The sequence below is a fragment of the Rhinopithecus bieti genome, unplaced genomic scaffold (genome assembly GCF_001698545.2).
Source record: "Rhinopithecus bieti isolate Rb0 unplaced genomic scaffold, ASM169854v2 scaffold_12573, whole genome shotgun sequence".
NCBI classification, from domain to species: Eukaryota; Metazoa; Chordata; class Mammalia; order Primates; family Cercopithecidae; genus Rhinopithecus; species Rhinopithecus bieti.
The window spans coordinates 1,636,647-1,656,413 of NW_016807321.1; the positions used below are offsets into that span (position 1 = coordinate 1,636,647).

The window sequence follows — 19,767 nt, forward strand, 5'->3', positions numbered from 1 at the left end:
AGAGGAAGGGAAGGGAAGGGGAGGGGAGGGGAGGGGGGGAGGCGGAAGGGGCCAAGGCCCGCAGGACCAAACCTCTGGGCTGAGCCTGCCCATTCCCCCGACCATGTGCACACTGACCCTGCAGTCACCTTTGAGTCAGGCGGTACTAACCAAGCGGACCTGCCTGGTGGCCCCATGGCTCCCTGGGGTCCCAGAGCCGTGCAGAGCCACCTGAGCAGGACTGGAGTCCTCTCAGCTGGGCTCTGGAAGTGGACGCCTCCGGGAAGGGGTGGGGTACGGGCCCTCCCCAAGACTCTGTTGGGGCTCAGCCCATGGTGACCTCATGCTGTTGGTGTTAGGGTTGCCCAGGCAGTGGGACCCCCTAGACCCCAGGGTGTGTGCAGGGAGGGTCTGTGGAGGCTGGAGGTGCCCTGCAAGGAAAACAGCCCAGGGGAAAGGGGGTGGCCACAGCGGCCCGCAGGCAAGAAGAGGAGGAAGGACCATCTGGGTTGGGACAGGAGAGTCACTCCTAGAGGGCCTTGAAGCCCCCCAAGGGGCCTAGACTTTGCTCTGCAGGCTCCACAAGGGGCCTGTGGCAGGGGCAGGATTGGAGGGTGGCCCCAGGGCAGCAGAGAGGTCAGCGGGAAGCCCAGTGCCACACCTCAGGACAAAGGAGGCAGATCTGTGCCTCCTGGACACAGATGGGACGGTGTTTCCTTGGGGGCAGGTGGGCAGAGGTGGCCTCCCCACTGTGGGAGCCATGTGTCCTGGGAGGGGTCCCTCTAGAGCTGCTACCGGGAGACCAAGGGACCCCTGAGGCTCAGTGCTGCCCACCCCCCGAGGTGCCCCGCCACTGGGCCTTCCTCTGCACACCCAGGAGGGGTGTGGTCTTCGAGTGCGTCTCATGACTACATCCAGCCTATTCGCGCGTTTGCCTGGCACCATGGATTCTGCCTAGAGAAAGCCCTCTGCTGAATCGCTGGTGCTGTCCTCGCAGGTGACCTGCTCATAAAACAGCCCTAACCCTGGCGCAGGGTCAGCCCTTGGGTTGTGTTTGCCCTTTGGTTTCCAGAGCTCATGGCCATGGGGCCTGTTTCTGTTGTTTTGTGTTTAGGCTGTAAACAGAAGGGTCGGTGCAGGCAGAATGCTAACCTGAACATTATACAGGATGTTGGGGATAGACGGCAACTTACACAAGCTAGTGCACATTCGGGGGCACGCTCCGGACCCCCGCCTCCCTGCCTCTGTGCCCACACATTGGCTGTGATAACCAGCATGAAGTGGGCTTGCCCCACGTGGCTGCGGTTTCTCTCCATTAAGGGAGGAGGCACCAGCCTGGTGTGTTCAGGGGAGGGAGAGGACTTCAGTGTGCAGAAGGAAGAGGGCACCATGGCATCTCCCCTCACACACTGGCTGGCGCCGCTGGTCTTTCCCACTCACCAGAAGAGCAGTCGTAGCTTAAAATGGAAACCCGGCAGGGCTGGGGCCCCTCATCCTGCTGGGGGAAGCCTCAGACTATCCAGTGTCCCTCGGCAGTGCCCGGGCTGCGCATGGCCCCTCCTGGGGAAGCAGTCATCTCAGGTTTGATGTCAGAGCCAAGTGGGACCCAAGGTTAGGGCTGATCCATTGAGGATGAAGGAAAAGTGATCCCCAGTTCCCGTTTTAGCAGATGCACCAGAGCTGAGATGGGAGCAAGGATTAAGGTGCTCTGGTGTTCCAGGACATTGGGAGAGACAAACCTGTTCATCTTATTTTTCAGGAAAAAAAGGGGAACACCTTGCTGAAGTCTTGGGGAACCATCAGCTGGCTTCACAGCCTCCTGGGGGTGGCTGAGAGTGTGGCCCCTGTGGGGATGCCAGGCTGGAGGGGCCAGCTCAGGATGCAGGTGGAGCTTTGCACCCTGCAGCTCGTGGTTCTCCCGTCTACAAATGGCGTTGGCTCCAGCAGCTTTGCCACACCTTGGAAGGTTCTGGAAAGCGAATCCTGCATCAAGGCTTGAAAATCTTTGCTTCCTCCTTTGTTTAGGATGTCCTTTCAAAGAGCTAGCTCATTAATCATTTATGTTTTTAATTTTGTGTCTTGCACACCCACGGGCTACATTGTCAGCAATCTGGTTACCCGCATGCCTACCCCCTGTCCCCTCCTCTGCGCCCAGGCAAAGCAGGTCGTGAAAATGCCCAGTTGGGGTAAATTTCATCCAAGCATGAGGAATTCCATTTATTTAAAAATAGATGGGAAAAGCATTCAGGCTCAAGCAATCTTTGCCAAGACTGCATCGACAGGACTCCAGAGAGGATGAGCAGAATTCAGACGTACGCGGCGCCCAGCTCCAGCAGGGGAGACAGTCGGTCCTCACCCAGGCGGCCAGGGCGGCAGCGGATTCCACACGGGCGCTGTCCCTTCAGCACCTCCAGCACCGTCCTCTCGCCAGAACCTGCAAGCCCAGCCCCTTCTCTGATCTCCTCCAGGCAAGTAACCTCGAGGCCTCCCCGGTCTCCCATGTCACTGGGCTGCACTAAACGACCAGAGAACATGAAGACTGCACTGCCAGAACTGGCTGCTCCTGCCGATCAAGGCCAGTTCATCTGTCCCCAGAGTCCTCCTTTGGTCTCCCTCCCCCGGCAGAAAGCGAACCACAGGGACTGACCGCCTGCTGCCCGGGCTCCCCTGGGGCTTCTCCCACTGTCCTTCTCCCTGAAGCCTGGTGCAGAGAGGGACCCAGAGTCAATGGCTGTTAGAGGACAAACTGAAGCACGTCTGGGTCACTGCCAGGGAGAACCCATAGGGTAACCCTGCCCATATGGTACAGGTCACAGAGCAGGCTCAGTGCCCTCCAGAGCCCACGCCTCTGCTCTCCCTCAGGTGCAGGTGCAGTCCTGCTGGGTCATGACTCCAGTCTCACAGGCTCAGCACTGGAATGGTGGGACCAAAAGTGAACAACCGAGGCCAGGCCAGGTGGCTCATGCCTGTAAGTCCAGAGCTTTGGGAGGCTGAGGTGGGCAGACTGCTTGAGCCCAAGAGTTCGAGACCAGCCTGGGCAACACAGAAACCCTGTCTCTACAAAACTGCGAAAATTATCTGGGCTGGGTGGCCTGCCTGTGATCCTAGCTGCCCAGGAGGCTGAGATGGGAGGACTGCTTTAATCCAGGAGGTCCCGGCTGCAGTGAGCCATGATGGCACGACTGCACTCCAGCTTCGGTAAGAGAGAGAGAGAGAGACCCTGTCTCAAAAAATAAATAAATAAATGAAACTTAGCTGAGCTTGCTGGTGTGTACCTGTTGTCTCAGCTACTCAGGAGGCTGAGGCAGGAGGCTCACTCAAGCCCAGGAGTTGGAGGCTACACTGAGCTCTCATTACACCACTGCACTCCAGCCTGGGCAACACAGCAAGACCCTGAAAAAAAAAGAAAAGGAAAGGAAAGAAAAGAGGGGAGGGGACGGGACGGGAGGGGTTAATTAATTAAAAACAAAAATGAGGCCTGGGTGTGGTGGCTCATGCCTGTAATCCCAGCACTTTGGGAGTCTGAGGTGGGTCGATCACCGGAGGTTAGGAGTTCAAGACCAGGTCAGGAGTTCAAGACCAGCCTGGCCTACATGGTGAAACCCTGTCTCTACTAAAAACACAAAAATTAGTCAGGCATGGTGGCAGACACTTGTAACACCAGCTACTCGAAGGCTGAGGCAGAGGAATCACTCGAACCCGGGAGGCGGAGGCTGAAGTGAGCTGAAATCATGTCACTGCACTCCAGCCTGGGAGACAAGAGCAAGACTCAGTCTCAAAAAAAAAAAAAACAAAACAAAACAGGCCAGGTACAGTGGCTCATGCCCGTAATCCCAGAACTTTGGGAGGCCGAGGTGGGTGGATCACCTGAGGTGGAGAGTTAGGGACCAGCCTGACCAACATGGAGAAACCCCGTCTCTACTAAAAATTCAAAATTAGCCGGGTGTGGTGGCGCATGCCTGTAATTCCAGCTACCTGGGAGGCTGAGGCAGGAGAATCACTTGAACCCAGGAGGTGGAGGTTGCAGCGAGTCGAGATTGCATCACTGCACTCCAGCCTGGGCAACAGTGCGAGACTCTGTCTCAAAAACAAAAAAACAAACAAACAAAAAACAAACGAACAAAAACCCCAGGAAACCAAGCACAGGCAGTGAGTTGAGAGGCATATGGGCTTCCTCTGGCTGCCTCCTGTATGGGGCCGTCAGAAGCCGGGTGTGGGAGGCAGGGGCTGCCACAGTGAGTTTGTGCAGGACGGCTCCATGGTGCTGGTGCCCCTGGCGGGTTGTGGCCCTTGCTAGAACAGCCAGATTTTATGCTCTTTTGACGCTGTGCTGTCCTGGGTGGGATCTGTGCCGGGTGCTCAGCTTCACCTGCGTTCCGAGGGCCTCGGCACCAGTGACAACGGCCCCTGTGGATGCTGGCTTAAAGCAGGGCCTCCCAGGCCACCACCCTGTGCCTCCCAGTGGAAACAGAGGGAGCTGCTTCCCCGTCTCTGTGCCTTCAGAAAAACAGACAACCCCACAGAGGCCTGGAGGAAAGCTCTGCCAGCCAAGAAACAAGATTTAATTTGGGAAAATGAGGAAATGAGGAGAGGCAGGTTCTCAGTCATCTCACCTGGGCCAGACCCACTGCGGCTTTAATCCTGTAATTTGGGCGACAGGAAGTGCCTCCCCAGACAGAGGCCCAGCCCCTCCAAAGGAATTTTCCATTATTAGGAGGAAGGGCTGTATTTATCCAGCTTGCAGGGGAGCAGGGGAGTGAGGAAAAGATTTAGATACGAAAGTATTGACTTTTTTTAACATCTTACACTAAAGTCAATAAAAATTTAATTTATACTTTTTTCTAAAGGACCAGGGCTCTCAACAAGCTTCCCTAGCCCCTGGCAAGCCGGCTAATTGCATGAGGGAGTTGCTTGTACTTCCCAGCCACCAATAATACCGTCAATTGAGGAGCCCGTGGTCACCTGTGACGGCAGGAACAGGCTGGGAAGCCACAGTGGCTCCGGAGGCATCCGGAAAGGGCAGAAATCAACCTGTAGCTCTGGGACCTCAAGGGAGCTTGACATCCCCAAACCCCGTATGTTGTCATCTCCGGTCCACAGGTGTCACAAGTGGCCTCCCACGCGCCCCCTCCTACGCCTTCAGCCACATGGAGAAGCTGTGACAGTCGTCCCCGTTCTGTGGCAGATCCATCGTGAGGAATGCAGGCCCTGCGCTCACTCGTGGGAGAGACCCAGGCCCCACCGTGGATCTACACATCCAGACTCCCTGGCACCTCGACACTACCCACACACTTTCCTCCTCGAGGCCTCCTTGCTCCTGAGACCTGGCCCTGCCACACGCTCCAGGACCACCGGCCCCTCTGCCCCCATCCTCCCTGCCTGGGCACACGGCCACCCCCACTTCCCTGAGCAGGCAAGGAGCCCTTGCATTTGCTGTCCCCTCTGCCCACCAGGATGGCAGACACTGCATCTTCTCAGGGAGGCCCTGACACGGGGACCCCTTCCCACCTTCTCTGGAGCTGGTCCTCATCCCGATGGGAAACTGCTTTGCCTGGGACCGCTGCCCTACTGCACACTGAGTGCAGGGCGTGGGGGCAGGCACAGACACTCAGCCCAAGGAAGGTGTGTGTCAACCTGTCAGATGACAGATGGCCACTTTGACCTGGGGCTGGACGTCGCTGGAGCCTCCAGCCAGATGTGGCCTCAGTCACTAGCCTGGGGCTTGTGTGGTTCAGGGCTGCCAGAGAGACCCCAAGGGGACATGGGTAGCTGGAGCTCAGGGCCGGCGGAGCAGCCAGACTTCTGCCCACGCAGGCTGCTGGCATCTGTGCCCTGACTGCCCGCCCACCGACGGCCCAGGCTCACCAGGGCCTTGCTTGGCCAGTTGTCCAGTAGGCTTTGGGCAGGGCCGCCCAGACTTGGCAAGGCCCATGGGCTGTCACAGCCCTCCCCACCCCGCATCCGGAACAAAGTCACCTAACGCCACACCAGGTGGATGGTTCTCCAAGTGGCACACCAGGGGCTGCACAAAGCTGGAGTCTGGGCAGTCCCGAGGCTCTGCAGGCGGCCTGCTGCCCCACCTCACCAGCAAACACGAGGGCACCACCCTCAGCACCCAGCAGGCTCTGCCTCAGCCCCTGCAGAGGGTGGCGCTGGTGTGGGCTGCACGGCATGGCCTGCAGGCAGCCACCGTGGGCCTGCCCGAGCTGAGTGGCTTTCAGCAGGCCAGGCAACCACTCAGGCCTGCGTGGACTGGATGTACCCCCAGAATCCACGTGCTGAAATCCTCACTCCAGTGCGGTGGTGTTAGGAGAGGGGGCTTTGGGGGCGGCTGGGTCAGGAGGGTGGAGCCCTTGGAACAGGACCAGCACCCTCAGGGGAACAGACAGGAGCACTGGGACCTCTTTTCTGCTTCGTGCCACATGGGGACATGGGAAGGCATCGTCAGCAAGCCAGGAAGCCGGCGCTCGCAGGAACCGAGTCTGCCCGCACCTTGATCTTGACCTCTGGCTTCCAGAACTGTGAGAAATAAATTTCTGTTGTTTAAGCCCCCGAGTCGTAGGTACTTTGTTGTAGTTGCCCAAGTGAGATAGAACCTCATGCTTACCTTATGACAAGTGGAGAGAATCGGCCCCCACTTCACGGGAGGGTGAGGATGCGGACAGCGAGAGCCTCATTCTGAGAGGGCGTCAGGAGGAGGGCAGGAAGGTGCCCAGGTGAGTCCAGTTCCCGGCTCGGACACGCCTCTCTTCCCTGGTCGGACACGCCCCTCTTCCCTGGTTGGACATGCCCCTCTTCCCTGGTCTCGCGCAGGAAGGTGCTCAGGTGAGTCCAGTTCCCGGCTCGGACACGCCCCTCTTCCCTGGTCTCGCGCAGGAAGGTGCTCAGGTGAGTCCAGTTCCCGGCTCGGACACGCCCCTCTTCCCTGGTCTCGCGCAGGAAGGTGCTCAGGTGAGTCCAGTTCCTGGCTCGGACACGCCCCTCTTCCCTGGTCTCCGCAGGAAGGTGCCCAGGTGAGTCCACTTCTGGCTCGGACACGGCCCTCTTCCCTGATTTCTCTCAGATCCTCCCACTGGTTGAGTTGAAGAGAGCATGATGTGTCCATCCCTGCGGCTCAGACGAGCTGGCCCCATCCTGGAGACCAGTCTTTTGCTTAATCACACTTCCTGGCATCCCACCTACAGAGATGAAATCCATTTAGGTCAATTGTTCTTACCCAGGGGTTTTGTTCCCAAGGGAGCATCTAGTGAGTCTGGAGACAGTTTTGGTCGTCACAGTGGAGGGGCAGATGCTACTGGTATCCAGTGGGTGGAGGTTGGGGAAGGGGGGGCACCAAGCACCCTGCAGGGCACAGGGCAGCCCCCACAGAGCACAGCATCATCCAACCCAAATGCCAGTTGTGCTGACATTAAGAAAACATGGTGTAAGGCCAGTCACGGTGGCTCACACCTATAATCCCAGCACTTTGGGAGGCTGAGGTGGACGAATCACAAGGTCAGGAGTTCGAGACCAGCCTGGCCAACATGATGAAATCCCATCTCTACTAAAAATACAAAAAATTAGCTGGGCATGGTGGTGGGTGCCTGTAACCCCAGCTACTCAGGAGGCTGAGGCAGAAGAATCGCTTGAACTCAGGAGGCAGAGGTTGCAGTGAGCCAAGATCACGATACTGTACTGCAGCCCAGGCAACAGTGCAAGACTCCATCTCAAAAAAGAAAAAAAAGAAAAAGAAAAAGAAAACATGGTATAAGTTAACAATGTCCTTTCTTAAAATGCAAATAGGCCAGGTGCGGCAGCTCACACCTGTAATCCCAGCACTTTGGGAGGTTGCGGTGGGTGGATCATCTGAGGTCCGGAGTTGGAGACCAGCCTGGCCAAAATGGTGAAACCCCATCTCTACTAAAAATACAAAAATTAGCCAGGCATGATGGTGGGCACCTATTATCCCAGCTACTCGGGAGGCCGAGGCAGGAGGATGGCTTGAACCCTGGGAGTGGAGGTTGCAGTGAACTGAGATCGCACCATTGCACTGCAGCCTGGTGACAAGAGTGAGACTCCATCTCAAAAAAAAAGCAAATAGTTCTGGTATGTTAGTCATTCACACTTTAGCATGAAACAGCATAAATAAATGGACTTCCAAGAGTTCCTGAATACACAAGCCAAGGGCTGAGAATCTTCATGAGAAAGGAGCCAGGAGTCCGGGCACTGGGTGGGGGAGCACCCAAGGAGTGAGGTCGAGTTGGGGCAGCCGTGGAGTTCAGCAAAGGAGCCCTGGGCGTTCTGCATTGCTGGTTCCCAGCCTGATGGGGAAATGCTGCTTTTACGTCATCGCAGGCGCAGGAGCCATTGCTGTGTCTCACTCACTGTGAGCTTAGTTTGCGTGGCTCTGGGCAGCTGCCGGATCTCTCCGCACCTCCACCTCTTTACCTGTGAAGTCGGGGTGCTGACCGCAGATAAGGATTGCGCTGATGGAGGAATGGCGCAAGGTTTATAAAGCGTCTGGAGCGGCGGCAGGAGGAGGCGTCACGTGAGCGGGAAGGTGAAGATGCTGAGTCAGCTCCCGGCTGCCCCGTGGGCACCGTGCCCTGCTGTGTGCCACCCGCCTCACACCCAAGATGAAGGCCTGGGTGTCGGGAGATGCAGCATAAAGAAAGGGCAGTGGGAGGCGGTCAATTAAGGCCCCTCAAGTGCCAGAAACCCCCACCCCTGGAGGCAGCCACAGCCTCTGGGGAGGGCGGGGCCACAGGGACCCCTTTATAGTTAAAGGTTGTTCCCCATAGCCTAAGGGTAAAAAGTTTACAGAGACTAAGACATGGAGAGGGAGATCTTACAGCCTCCCACTGTGGGACTCGGTGGATTTCTCCTTCCCCTGCCCCCCACCGTTCCCTCCAACTCCCCAGTTCAGCACCGCCCCCTCCTCCCAGGCAGCTGAGCCCTGGAACCCCACAGCTGGCAGCTGGCTTGGCCTGACCTGGCTTCAGACAGTGGCTGGCAGGGTCCTCACTGCCAGAGCCTGGGGCAGAGCTGCCAGCCCCTCCCCATGACAGGCTGTGTGGCAGAGCCTGGGGCTCTTTCCCCCGACATGTTCAGGGAGATGGGCAGGGCAGGGGGCGTTGGTTCCTGTCCCTCCAACCCCTCCAGGCTGGTCCTGCCTGGGAGCTCTGCCTCCTGCCACACCCACAGCTCCAGTCCTGTCCCTGCAGGAGGCCCACAGGCTCTTAGGAACTGCTGTCCTGCAGCAGGAGGCCTGCAAACCAGGACCCACGTTTGGGCAGGGGGTCCAGGGGCAAGGGCTTCCTTCCTGCTCCCACCCCACACCATCCAGGGCCCCCACCCTCTCCCCCTCCTCTGGGTGTTGGTGCCTCCCGCCCCTGCCTCGGGGTCCCCACAGACCCAGCCAGGGCCCTGGTTTGGGGCCACTGACCCCACCTGCATCTGCTCTCCATCCTGGAGCTGTTCTCAGCCTCACACATCCTTCTCAGCATCGTCCGCACCTCCCCCAGCCGATCCCCAAAGCAAAATGCCAGAGCAGCATGCAGCCAGGAAATAAGCCAGACCCCACAGCTCCTCCAAAGACCCCTGACATTCCTGGCTGACCCTCTCACGGGGACGGGGCTTCCCTCCCTCCCCTCAACAGAGTCAGGAGCTGCCTCAAGGCCCATGCACCTGCCAGTCCAGCCCGTCCCCCAGCCGGCTTCTCCCTCCCTGGCTTCGGGACAGGGACTGTTGCCCAGTGCTTCCTGGGTCCAGCCACCCAGTGGGCACCCCCCAGAGACTCAGCCCTGACTCCAGGCGGCCAGCCAGCAGCACAGGCACAACCAGACGCCCGACACACAGACACGCAGGCACAAATGAAGAGACACACGAGCACATACGCCCTGTTTCCAGGGGCTCCAGGACCTCCCGCCAAGTTCTCCCCTGCACCCCACACAGTCACCCACAGGTATGCACAGTTCACTCAGGTCACATACACGCACCAGGGTATGGATGTAACCCCGTGCCTGCAGTCCCACTCCGGGACACAATAAGTCACCCACAAGGACAGTCACAACACGTGGGAAATCCCCAGCGTCCCATCGTGGAGGCCCGACCGGCTGCCACAAAGCCCAGCCCCTTGGCAGGGAGCCCAGAAGCTGCTGCTCAAACCCAGGACTGCCAGGGGCACCCAGGCCCTTCCAGCCACCCTGGGAACCTGGAGTGGGGTGGGAAGGTCCTTACCGCCTGGGTTACAAGAGGGCACCAGGAGCCCGGCAGAGACAAGGGCAGGGGACAGATGGCATTTGGCCACTCAGCAGGGCCCCACAGCCTTCCTGAGGCCTCAGGAATTTTTCAGTGATGTCCAAAGTGCAGACTGAAGCCGCCAATAGGGTGTCTTGGTGGATCCTGTTTTAAAATATTCACCAACCCGGCTGGGCGCGGTGGCTCACGCCTGTAATCCCAGCACTTTGGGAGGCCAAGGCAGGCGGATCACAAGGTCAGGAGATCGAGACCATCCTGGCTAACACAGTGAAACCCCATCTCTACTAAAATGCAAAACTTAGCCAGGCGTGGTGGCTGGCACCTGCAGTCCCAGCTACTCGGGAGGCTAAGGCAGGAGAATGGCATGAACCTGGGAGGTGGAGCTTGCAGTGAGCTGAGATCGTGCCACTGCACTCCAGCCTGGGAGACCGCAAGACTCCATCTCAAAAAAAAAAGGCCAGGCGCGGTGGCTCCCACCTGTAATCCCAGCACTTTGGGAGGCCGAGGCGGGTGGATCACGAGGTCAGGAGATCGAGACCATCCTGGCCAACACGGTGAAACCCCATCTCTAATAAAAAAATACAAAAAATTAGTTAAGCGTGGTGGCGGGTGCCTGTAGTCCCAGCTACTTGGGAAGCTGAGGCAGGAGAATGGCATGAACCCGGGAGGTGGAGCTTGCAGTGAGCTGAGATCGCGCCACTGCACTCTAGCCTGGGCGACAGAGCGAGACTGCATCTCAAAAAAAAAAAAATTGTTCACCAACCCAAGTAGGGTGGAGCTCCTTCCCCCTCCCCCATGCCCTCCCTGACTTCAGGACCTGCTCTGGGGCCTCAGCAGCCCCAGGACTGACCCTGAGTCCCAGTGGCTGCTAGTCGGAGCCACTCTCTGGGCCTTGGGGCCCTCTTCAGCCAGACAGCAGCCCAGTGTCCAGCCAGCTGCAAGCATCCATCGACACCCCACTGGGGCCCTGGGGCTGCACAGTCCACGCTTGCAGAGCTCCAGGGCACTGTCTGGCGGTGGTCCCCTGCCCTGTCCCACCCTTGCAGAGCTCCAGGGCACTGTCTGGCTGTGGTCCCCTGCCCTCACCCTGCCACCGCCCTCCAGCTGTCCTCAGGCTCCCCAAGCCGACACCCACAGAGCGTTCTGCCCTGACCCCAACCCCAGTGAGCTCTGCCCCTCCCCACGCCCCTGCCTCCACCTGCTATGGGGAAAACCCCACCCTCCTCTGGGCCCAAGGGAGCAGCCAGAGCTCACACCTCCAGTGCAGCCCCTGCTCAGGGAGCTGGAGAGGCAGCCGCAGAGGCCCTGTGAAGCCGTGGCTTCCTTTAATCCTGGCCCGACCCTCAGGGCAGGTGCAATATGACCCCCTTTCACCGATGGAGAAGGGGCACCGTGGCATCTCTGGCTCCGTTACCAGAGCTGGGACCCCAACCCTCGCCTTCCCCACTGCTCTGCCGCCTAAAGTCACAGTTCACAAAACACGGTCCAGGCCCCCTGGGGCTCCCAAGAACCTTCCAGAAAGCCCCAAGGTCAAAACCTGTTTTCACAGTAATGCCAAGGCTTCTCACTCCCATCCTCACTTGGACAGTGGAGTTTTCAGAGGCCATAAGAGGTATGACACTCCCCTGCTTTCTCATGTCTTAAATATTCTCACGTTTAGTTTCCAGCACACTAAACAGCAGCACATGTAACCTCCCTGACTTTTAACACCATGCAAGCGTCCTAAGACGAAAGCTTTGAGCATTACTGGCCTGGAGGCAATGCAGAGCTCTGCCTGGCATCCCCCCAACCCCCCTTCCTGATTAGTGAGCACAGCTTGCTTCCGTGGGTCTCTCACCCACCAGAAGCTCCTCCTGCCCTTGTTGTGGGTGGTACCAGAACTCCCCGGAGACCGAGGGCTGGGGCCCCCAGGGCGGACTTTGGCCAAGCCCCTGCCCCACCCCCCAGAACTGACAGTGGGCTGGACACAGGGTATCCCCTGCCCAGCATCCAGCAGGGCAATCCTGGCACCGTGTGTTCTGCCTCCGCCCACGATGGACACCAGGAGCCCAGTCCCAGATTCCGGCCTCCTCCAGCCACTGCTGGTCCCCACCCCACAGCTCCCCACCCGAGCACGAGGGGCAGAGCAAGGCCCGGAGCCCTGCCAGGCATCAGATCCAAGGACTTGGGCCTGCCTTCATTACCCCAGAAGGGGAGCCGAGGTCAGAGACCCTCCCTGGAGACCCACCCTCCAGGCTACCATGGCCAGGACTCTCATCTGCTGAGGACCCCAGTGGGAACAGGGAGTGCTCCCATCTCTCTGCCCTCCCTGTGCTCCTCTCCACCCCAGAAACACACCCACCTGGAGGGGGCACTGTGGCCCCAGCACAGACCGCGGCAGGCAGGCTGGGCTTGCCCCCCACCAGCAGAGCCTGGGTGACCAAGGCTGCCAGAGTCATCCAGAGTTTGCAACTGCAACTGGGACATGGGGGTGAGGGGACCCCTGAGCACCTCAGGGACCACCCAAGGGGGCTTTCTGCAACTGCAGCTGGGGGCTGTTTTCCACTTTTGTCCCATCTCAGGCTGGCAAATTTCTCCCATTTGGCCCCAATTCTAGCCAGGTCACATGTGAAAGGACAACCTTCCTTCCAGACAGGCCCTGCAGGGTCCCCTCAGCCCCTCCCATCAATGGTGGCCCCACAGAGGCCCAGGATGGGCTGGGGTCCATCAGGAACACCTGTGTCCCTGGGCAGGGCCACCAGGTAAAACACAGGACACCCAGTCAGATCAGAATTTCAGATAAATAAGGAGTACCATTTCTGTGTAAATATGCCCCAAGTATTTTACACTAAACAATTACTGGTATATATCCAAAGTCCCGATGTGACTGGGTCCTGTATCTCCTCCTTAGAGGCCTCGTGGCTCTGATGTTCGTGGGTTCAAATCCTCCCCACCTGGGGGCCCAAGCGCCCAACCACATCCCTGCCTGATTGCTCCACTCTTCCTCCCATTCCACCCCCCTTTCATGTGGGTTTGAGGCCACCCCACTTTGGGACCGGAGACACGAGCAGGCCCTCCAAGGGCACCCCCAGACAGTGCCCCATCACCACTGCCTGTCAGCTGGGCTAGCCTGTTTCAGTCCTCACCCAGCACAGCGGGTCTAACATGCCCCAAGGATATCAGGCCCACAACCCTGGAATCTGTGGCTGACTGCATGTGGCAGGAAAGGATTTTGCAGATTTGGTTAAGGATGTTGAGATGGGGGTAATCCCGGATTATCCCAGGTGGTCCCTAAATGCAATCACTCGCATGCTCGTGAGAAGGGGATTTGACACAGAGGAGGAGAAAGTAGTGTGACGACAGAGGCAGAGACTGGAGTGATGCAGCCACAAGCCACAGACTGTTGGCCGCCACGGCAAGGGGTGAAGCAGGGAACTAATTCTCCTGGGGCCTCCAGAGGAGCAGAGCCCCGTTGACACCTTGATTTCAGCAGTGAGGCTGGTTTTGGCCCCAGAAGGCCTCGCCATTTGCAGTCATTGGTCACGGCATCCCTAAGAGACTAATGCACTATGGGGCCTTGTGGTCAGCCTGCCTGCTCTGCAGGAGAACCCTCCCAGTCAGGTACCCAGCTGCAGGTGGGGAGCTGGGGGCTGGGTGACAGAGAGGCCCACCTCAGTGCTGTGTACAGGGTCAGGGAGCCTGCCCACCCTCCACCCTGACCTCACCTGCATCCTCAGGGAGGCTGCCCTCCCTCTACTCCAACCCTCCTCCTCTGCATCCTCAGGGAACCTGCCCACCGCCCACCCGACCCTCCTCTGCATCTTCAGGGAACCTGCCCACCCTCCACCCGACCCTCACCTGCTGCAGCATGACTGGCTGTGGAGCGGGGCCACTTTCCCGGAGCAGGGAGGGGTGGAAAGGAGCTGTCCTCCCCTCTCCCCACCCTTCCACCCTTGCCAGCCAAGGTCGGGGCAGGTTCTAGCCCAGAGAGACCAGGGACCCCAGGGAAGACCCAAAGCCCCCAGCCCACGACTGAAGTCACCAGTCTTTCAGTTTCAGGGGCTGGAGTTCCTACAACCATGTACAGAAGGCTTGGACCCAGGAGCAGGATGGGCAGGTACGGACTCCAGCCACAGGTGACCAGCTTAGGAGAGTGAGACCAGAAGTGCGGGGCCACGGGAAGAATGAGTGTGTGTGACAGTCACTCTGGGTGGAGAAGCCCTCAACTCTCATGCGGCCCCCAGAGATCCCAAAACCCGCAGCCCCGTTCTATGGATCTGAAGGGACCATTCTCTGCGCTGGGTAGCCATGGCGAAGCCCCTCACAGCCACCCAGGCCAGCTTGGTGCTGGGCCACGGCCTGGGGGACAGCAGGCACTCCTCACCCAGCGCTCAGCGCTCACCCTGGGGTCCCCAGGCAGGGGGTAGAAGATGCTGGGCTGGCCACCCGGGCGTGGAGGGGCTCCGGGGAGCGCGGGCGGGGCGGGGCCCACCCACCCCCCCAGCAGAAGGCGCACACGGCTCCGGGGGGTCGCTCAGTTTATTGGTAAAACGGGCACTGAGCGTGGCGAGCGCTGGGCGCGGAAGCCTGGGGCGGGGGCGCCTTTCCTCTTGAAGAACTTCCACTGGACCTTGATGGCGAGCATCCAGTCGCTGACCGAGGGCCTCTGGCAAGCGGCAAGCGGAGGTGCAGACATGCAGCCTGGCCGGGGGTGCGGGGCGCCGGGGGCGCGCGGGGCGGGGGCGGGGCGGGGGCCGGCCGGGGTTCGGGGCGCGGCACCGCCGGGAGGGTCGCGCCGCCGGCCGCCCGCGCTTCACTTGCCCGCCTTCCTGCGCCTTCTGCGCCGACTTGGTGACCTTGCCGGCGCCGCCGCTCTTCTTCTCCACGTTCTTGATGACGCCCACGGCCACCGTCTGCCTCATGTCGCGCACGGCGAAACGGCCTGGGGGCGGGGGCGGCGCGTGAGCGGGGCCGGAGGACTCGTCCCACCGTCCCCCAAGGGCTCTCGCCGGGCGAGGGCGCAACCACAGAACGAAGCCGGGTCGGGAACGTCCTCGGAACACCCTTAGCGCAGAGCGCGCCCTTGTGAGGACGGCCGGCCTCGCCAGAGCCCTGCCTGGGTGGCTGCTCCACGGCCTGCGGGGCGGCCACGGGGCAGGGGCAGCCCTAACGCTGCCACTGGATGACGGTGGGCCTTCCTCACTCGCGGGGCCTTCCTCACTTTTGGGGCCTCGTCTGCACACGGGACCCACCCCAGGTCCTCCAGGTAGGGTCACCTGCACTCAGTGACACGGAGGCCGTGGGTCTCCTGCTAGGCTCTGGGCCAAACTCCGCAGGAAAGGGGGCCCACTGCTGTCACCCAGCGCCTCATCCCCGCAGTCCTCTGCCCTCAGCCTGGATCAGCCACCGCCTGGGGGCTGCACCTCCCCGGACCACCCCGGCTCACCGAGAGGCGGGTACTGGGAGAAGCTCTCCACACACATGGGCTTTCCCGGCACCATCTCCACAATGGCCGCGTCTCCAGACTTCAGGGACTTGGGGTTGTCCTCCAGCTTCTTGCCAGAGCGCCGGTCAATCTTCTCCTTCAGCTCCGCAAACTTGCAGGCGATGTGGGCCGTGTGGCAGTCGATGACCGGGGAGTAGCCGGCGCTGATCTGCCCCGGGTGGTTCAGGATGATGACCTGGGAGCGGAGCCACAGGCGGCCATAAGGCACATCCTCGGTGAGCACCAGGAGGGCGCCGGAGCAGGGCTGGGAGGCCCAGTCATCCGGCTCCCCTCCACGGGTTCCTCGCCCCGGAGTGCTGACTGGAGGACCCAGCCCCCAGACCTGAACCTCAACATCCTCATTAAGCAGAAGATAAACAACTGAGATCCATTGTTTCGAAGGGGCAGGGGCAGCACCTACGCGGCCAACCCCGGCTGGAACTAAGGCAGGGGGGTGACAAAACTGGACCTCAATTCCTGTATCTCAGTTGTATCTCAATAAAGCCACTTTCAAAAATCATATGAAGAGACCAGGCGCGGGGGCTCACGCCTACTGTAATCCCAGCACTTTGGGAGGCCGAGGTTGGTGGATCACTTGAGGTCAGGAGTTCAAGACCAGCCTGGCCAACATGGCAGAACTCCGTCTCTACTAATAATACAAAAATTAGCCAGGCGTGGTGGCGCATTCCTGTAATCCTACCTACTGGGGAGGCTGAGGCAGGAGAATCACTTGAACCTGGGAGGCAGAGCTTGCAGTGAGCCGAGATCATGCCACTGCACTCCAGCCTGGGCAACAGAGCGAGACTCCATCTCAAAAAAATAATAATAATAATAATAATATGACGAGAGCAGCAAAGAGGGGGCAATGAAAACTGGAGAGAATAAAAGTATGACAGAGATGTCTCAGGCAGGAAGTTAACAAAAGTGTATTTCCAGGACGAATGTAGGAACTTAAAGGCTGGGCAGCCCAGTGGTGTGGCATGGACAGCAGACCCGGGACTGCACAGGGGCTGGGAGCCATAGGGCCTGCACCCCTCCCAGAACTGATTTCTCCCCCCATTGAATGCTCGGGGGCCCCTCGGTGGAATGGGGGTCCTTTCTCTTTTTTTTTTTTTTTCTTTTGAGACGGAGTCTCGCTCTGTTGCCCAGTCTGGAGTGCAGTGGTGCAATCTCGGCTCACTGCAAGCTCCGCCTCCCGGGTTCAAGCAATTCTCCTGCCTCAGCTTCCTGATAGCTGGGACTACAGGTGCGTGCCACCACACCCGGCTAATTTTTGTATTTTTAGTAGAGACGGCGTTTCACCACATTGACCAGGATGGTCTTGATCTCTTGACCTCATGATCCACCCACCTCGGCCTCCCACAGTGCTGGGATTACAGGCGTGAGCCACTGCGCCCGGCCTGAGGGTCTGTTTTCTCCCCACACCAGGTGACCTGCCGACAGCAGCCTCACCCAGGACAGTCCTGCTGCTGCCCAGCAGGCGCCAGCCCCCTAGACCCAGCGCGGCCCCCAACCTGGGAGGTGAACTGAGCAGCCTCCTGCGGCGGGTCAGACTTGCTGTCCCCACACACGTTGCCCCGCCGGATGTCCTTCACCGACACGTTCTTCACATTGAAGCCAACGTTGTCACCGGGCAGAGCTTCGCTCAGAGCCTCATGGTGCATCTCCACCGACTTCACCTCAGTGGTGATGTTCACCGGTGCAAAGGTCACCACCATGCCCGGCCGCAGGATGCCTGTCTCCACCCGGCCCACGGGCACCGTACCAATGCCTGCAGAGGGGACGGGGTGTGAGGGGAAGGCAGGGCCCGAGAGGATGCTGGGGCAGGATATTCGGGGACAGAGCCTGGAAACCAACAAAGCCTGGGACTGGATCCCCCCGACAGGCCTGGGGGTTGGGGCCACACGGGCGGAGTGTAGGGGGAAGCCAGGGACAAGGCAGACCCAGAGATTCCAAGGCAAGTGAGGGCTGCCCCACCCAGCTGGAGAGATAAGAGGCTGAACAGCAGAGTTCCCAGGAACCCAAGGAAAACCACAGGGGCAGAGAAGGGGAGGATGGGCAGAGAGGGGCTGTCTGAACGTGGGGTCCCATCCATGCCCCCGGGGAGCACTTTCCCTCAAAGAGGGCACTATGGGACCCCTCCTTTGTCTGAGGACTCCTCCCTGTGAGTGTGGGCCAGACCACTGGACTGCTCCTGCCTGGGGCCTGGTCGCCCTGCTCCCTGCTCCCTGCGGGCTCTCTGGGCCCCACTTGGAGGCTGCAGGTCTCTATCATTAAAGGGGCCTCTCAGCCAGACGCAGCACAGGCACAGTGGCACCTGAGCGTCCCTGGCATTTCTCGTGGATCTGCTTACACCAATTGTGCAGCTGCCACAGGGGGGTCTTGTCTCCCCCAGGCTACTAGGTCTCCACCCTCACCTCCCAGGGCTGTGATGGAGGCCCATTGTAGCCTCCAGCAGACTTCACTGAGCCTGTGGGCTGTGCTCTGTGCTGGGGTGAGCATGACGCCCCCACTGTGCACACAGAGATGCCTGCAGTATCTTTGGCTGCAGCCCCCTGGCTGGGGGTCTCCTATCAGTGCCCCTTCTCTGGGGTCTCAGATTTGTTTATGGTTTCTTTTCTTGGGAAGATGGATGGATGGATGGATGGAGAGATGGACAGATGGATGAGATGGATGGATGCATGGATGATGGAGAGAAGGATGACTGGGTGGGGAGATGGATGGATGGATGGATGGATGGATGGATGGATGGATGGATAGATGGATGGAGAGGTAGATGGATGGATAGGTGGATGGGTAGATGGACAGAAGGATGAATGGGTAGGGAAATGGATGGATGGATGGATGGATGGATGGATGGGGAGGGAGGGATGGATGGGTGGATGGACAGAAAAGTGGATGGGTGAGGAGGTGGGTGGGTGGATGGATGGATGGAGAGATGGAAGGATGGATGGATAGATGGATGGATGGATGGATGGATGGATGGATGGATGGATGGATGGAGAGAAGGATGGATGGCGGGGAGATGGATGGATGGATGGATGGATGGAAAGGTGGGTGGATGGGTGGATGGACAGAAGGATGGATGGGTGGGGAAGTGGGTTAGTGGGTGGGTGGGTGGATGGATGGATGGAGAGAACGATAGATGGGTGGGAAAGTGGGGGTAGATGGATGGATGGATGGATGGGGAGGTAGGTAGATGGGTGGATGGACAGAAGGATGGATGGCTGGGGAGGGGGGTGAGTGGATGAGTGGATAGATGGAGGGATGGGGAGATGGATAGATGGGGAGATGGATGGATGGATGGATGGATGGATGGATGGAGGATGGATGGATGAGGAGGTGGGTGGATAGATGGATGGATGGGGAGGTGGGTGGATGGGTGGATGGACAGAAGGATGGATAGAAGGATGGATGGGTGGGGAGGTGGGTGGATGGATGGATGGATGGGGAGGTGAGTGGATGGGTGGATAGATAGAAGGATGGATGGGTGGGGAGGTATGTGAGTGCATGAGTGGATGGATGGATGGATGGATGGATGGATAGATAGAAGGATGGATGTGTGGGACAATGGATAGATGGATGGATGGATGGATAGATGGATGGAGAGAAGGAGGGATGGATGGAGAGGATGGATAGGTGGGATAATGGATGGATGGAGAGGTGGATGGGTAGATGGATGGATGGATAGATGGATGGATGGACAGAAGAATGGATGGGTGGGGAGATGGATGGATGGATGGAAGGATGGATGGATGGGGAGGTGGGTGGATTGGTGGATGAACAGAAGGATGGATGGGTGGGGAAGTGGGTGAGTGGGTGGGTGGATGGATGGATGGATGGATGGGGAGGTGGGTGGGTGAATGGATGGATGGATGGATGGGGAGATAGGTGGATGGATTGATAGAAGGATGGATAGGTGGGAAGATGGGTGGATGGATGGATAGAAAGAAGGATGGATGGGTGGGACGATGGATGGATGGATGGATGGATGGAGAGGTGGATGGATGGATGGAGAGGTGGATGGATGGATGGAGAGGTGGATGGATGGATGGAGAGGTGGATGGATGGATGGAGAGAAGGAT

The 19,767-nt window shown here is 59.2% G+C and overlaps 1 protein-coding gene across 1 annotated transcript in view; it reads right to left on the minus strand.

The window, feature by feature from the left end:
- Positions 1–14,573: 14,573 nt before the first annotated feature.
- The window catches only part of EEF1A2 (eukaryotic translation elongation factor 1 alpha 2), a 10,788-nt gene continuing 5,594 nt past the window's right edge, over positions 14,574–19,767 (minus strand). The window contains exons 5-7 of the mRNA XM_017881233.1: positions 17,197–17,453; positions 15,644–15,878; positions 14,574–15,139 (exon numbers count right to left, since the gene is read on the minus strand). Coding sequence (XP_017736722.1) covers positions 14,589–15,139; positions 15,644–15,878; positions 17,197–17,453 — 1,043 coding nt within the window. The 3' untranslated portion in view covers positions 14,574–14,588. The remainder of the gene's footprint in view (positions 15,140–15,643; positions 15,879–17,196; positions 17,454–19,767) is intronic.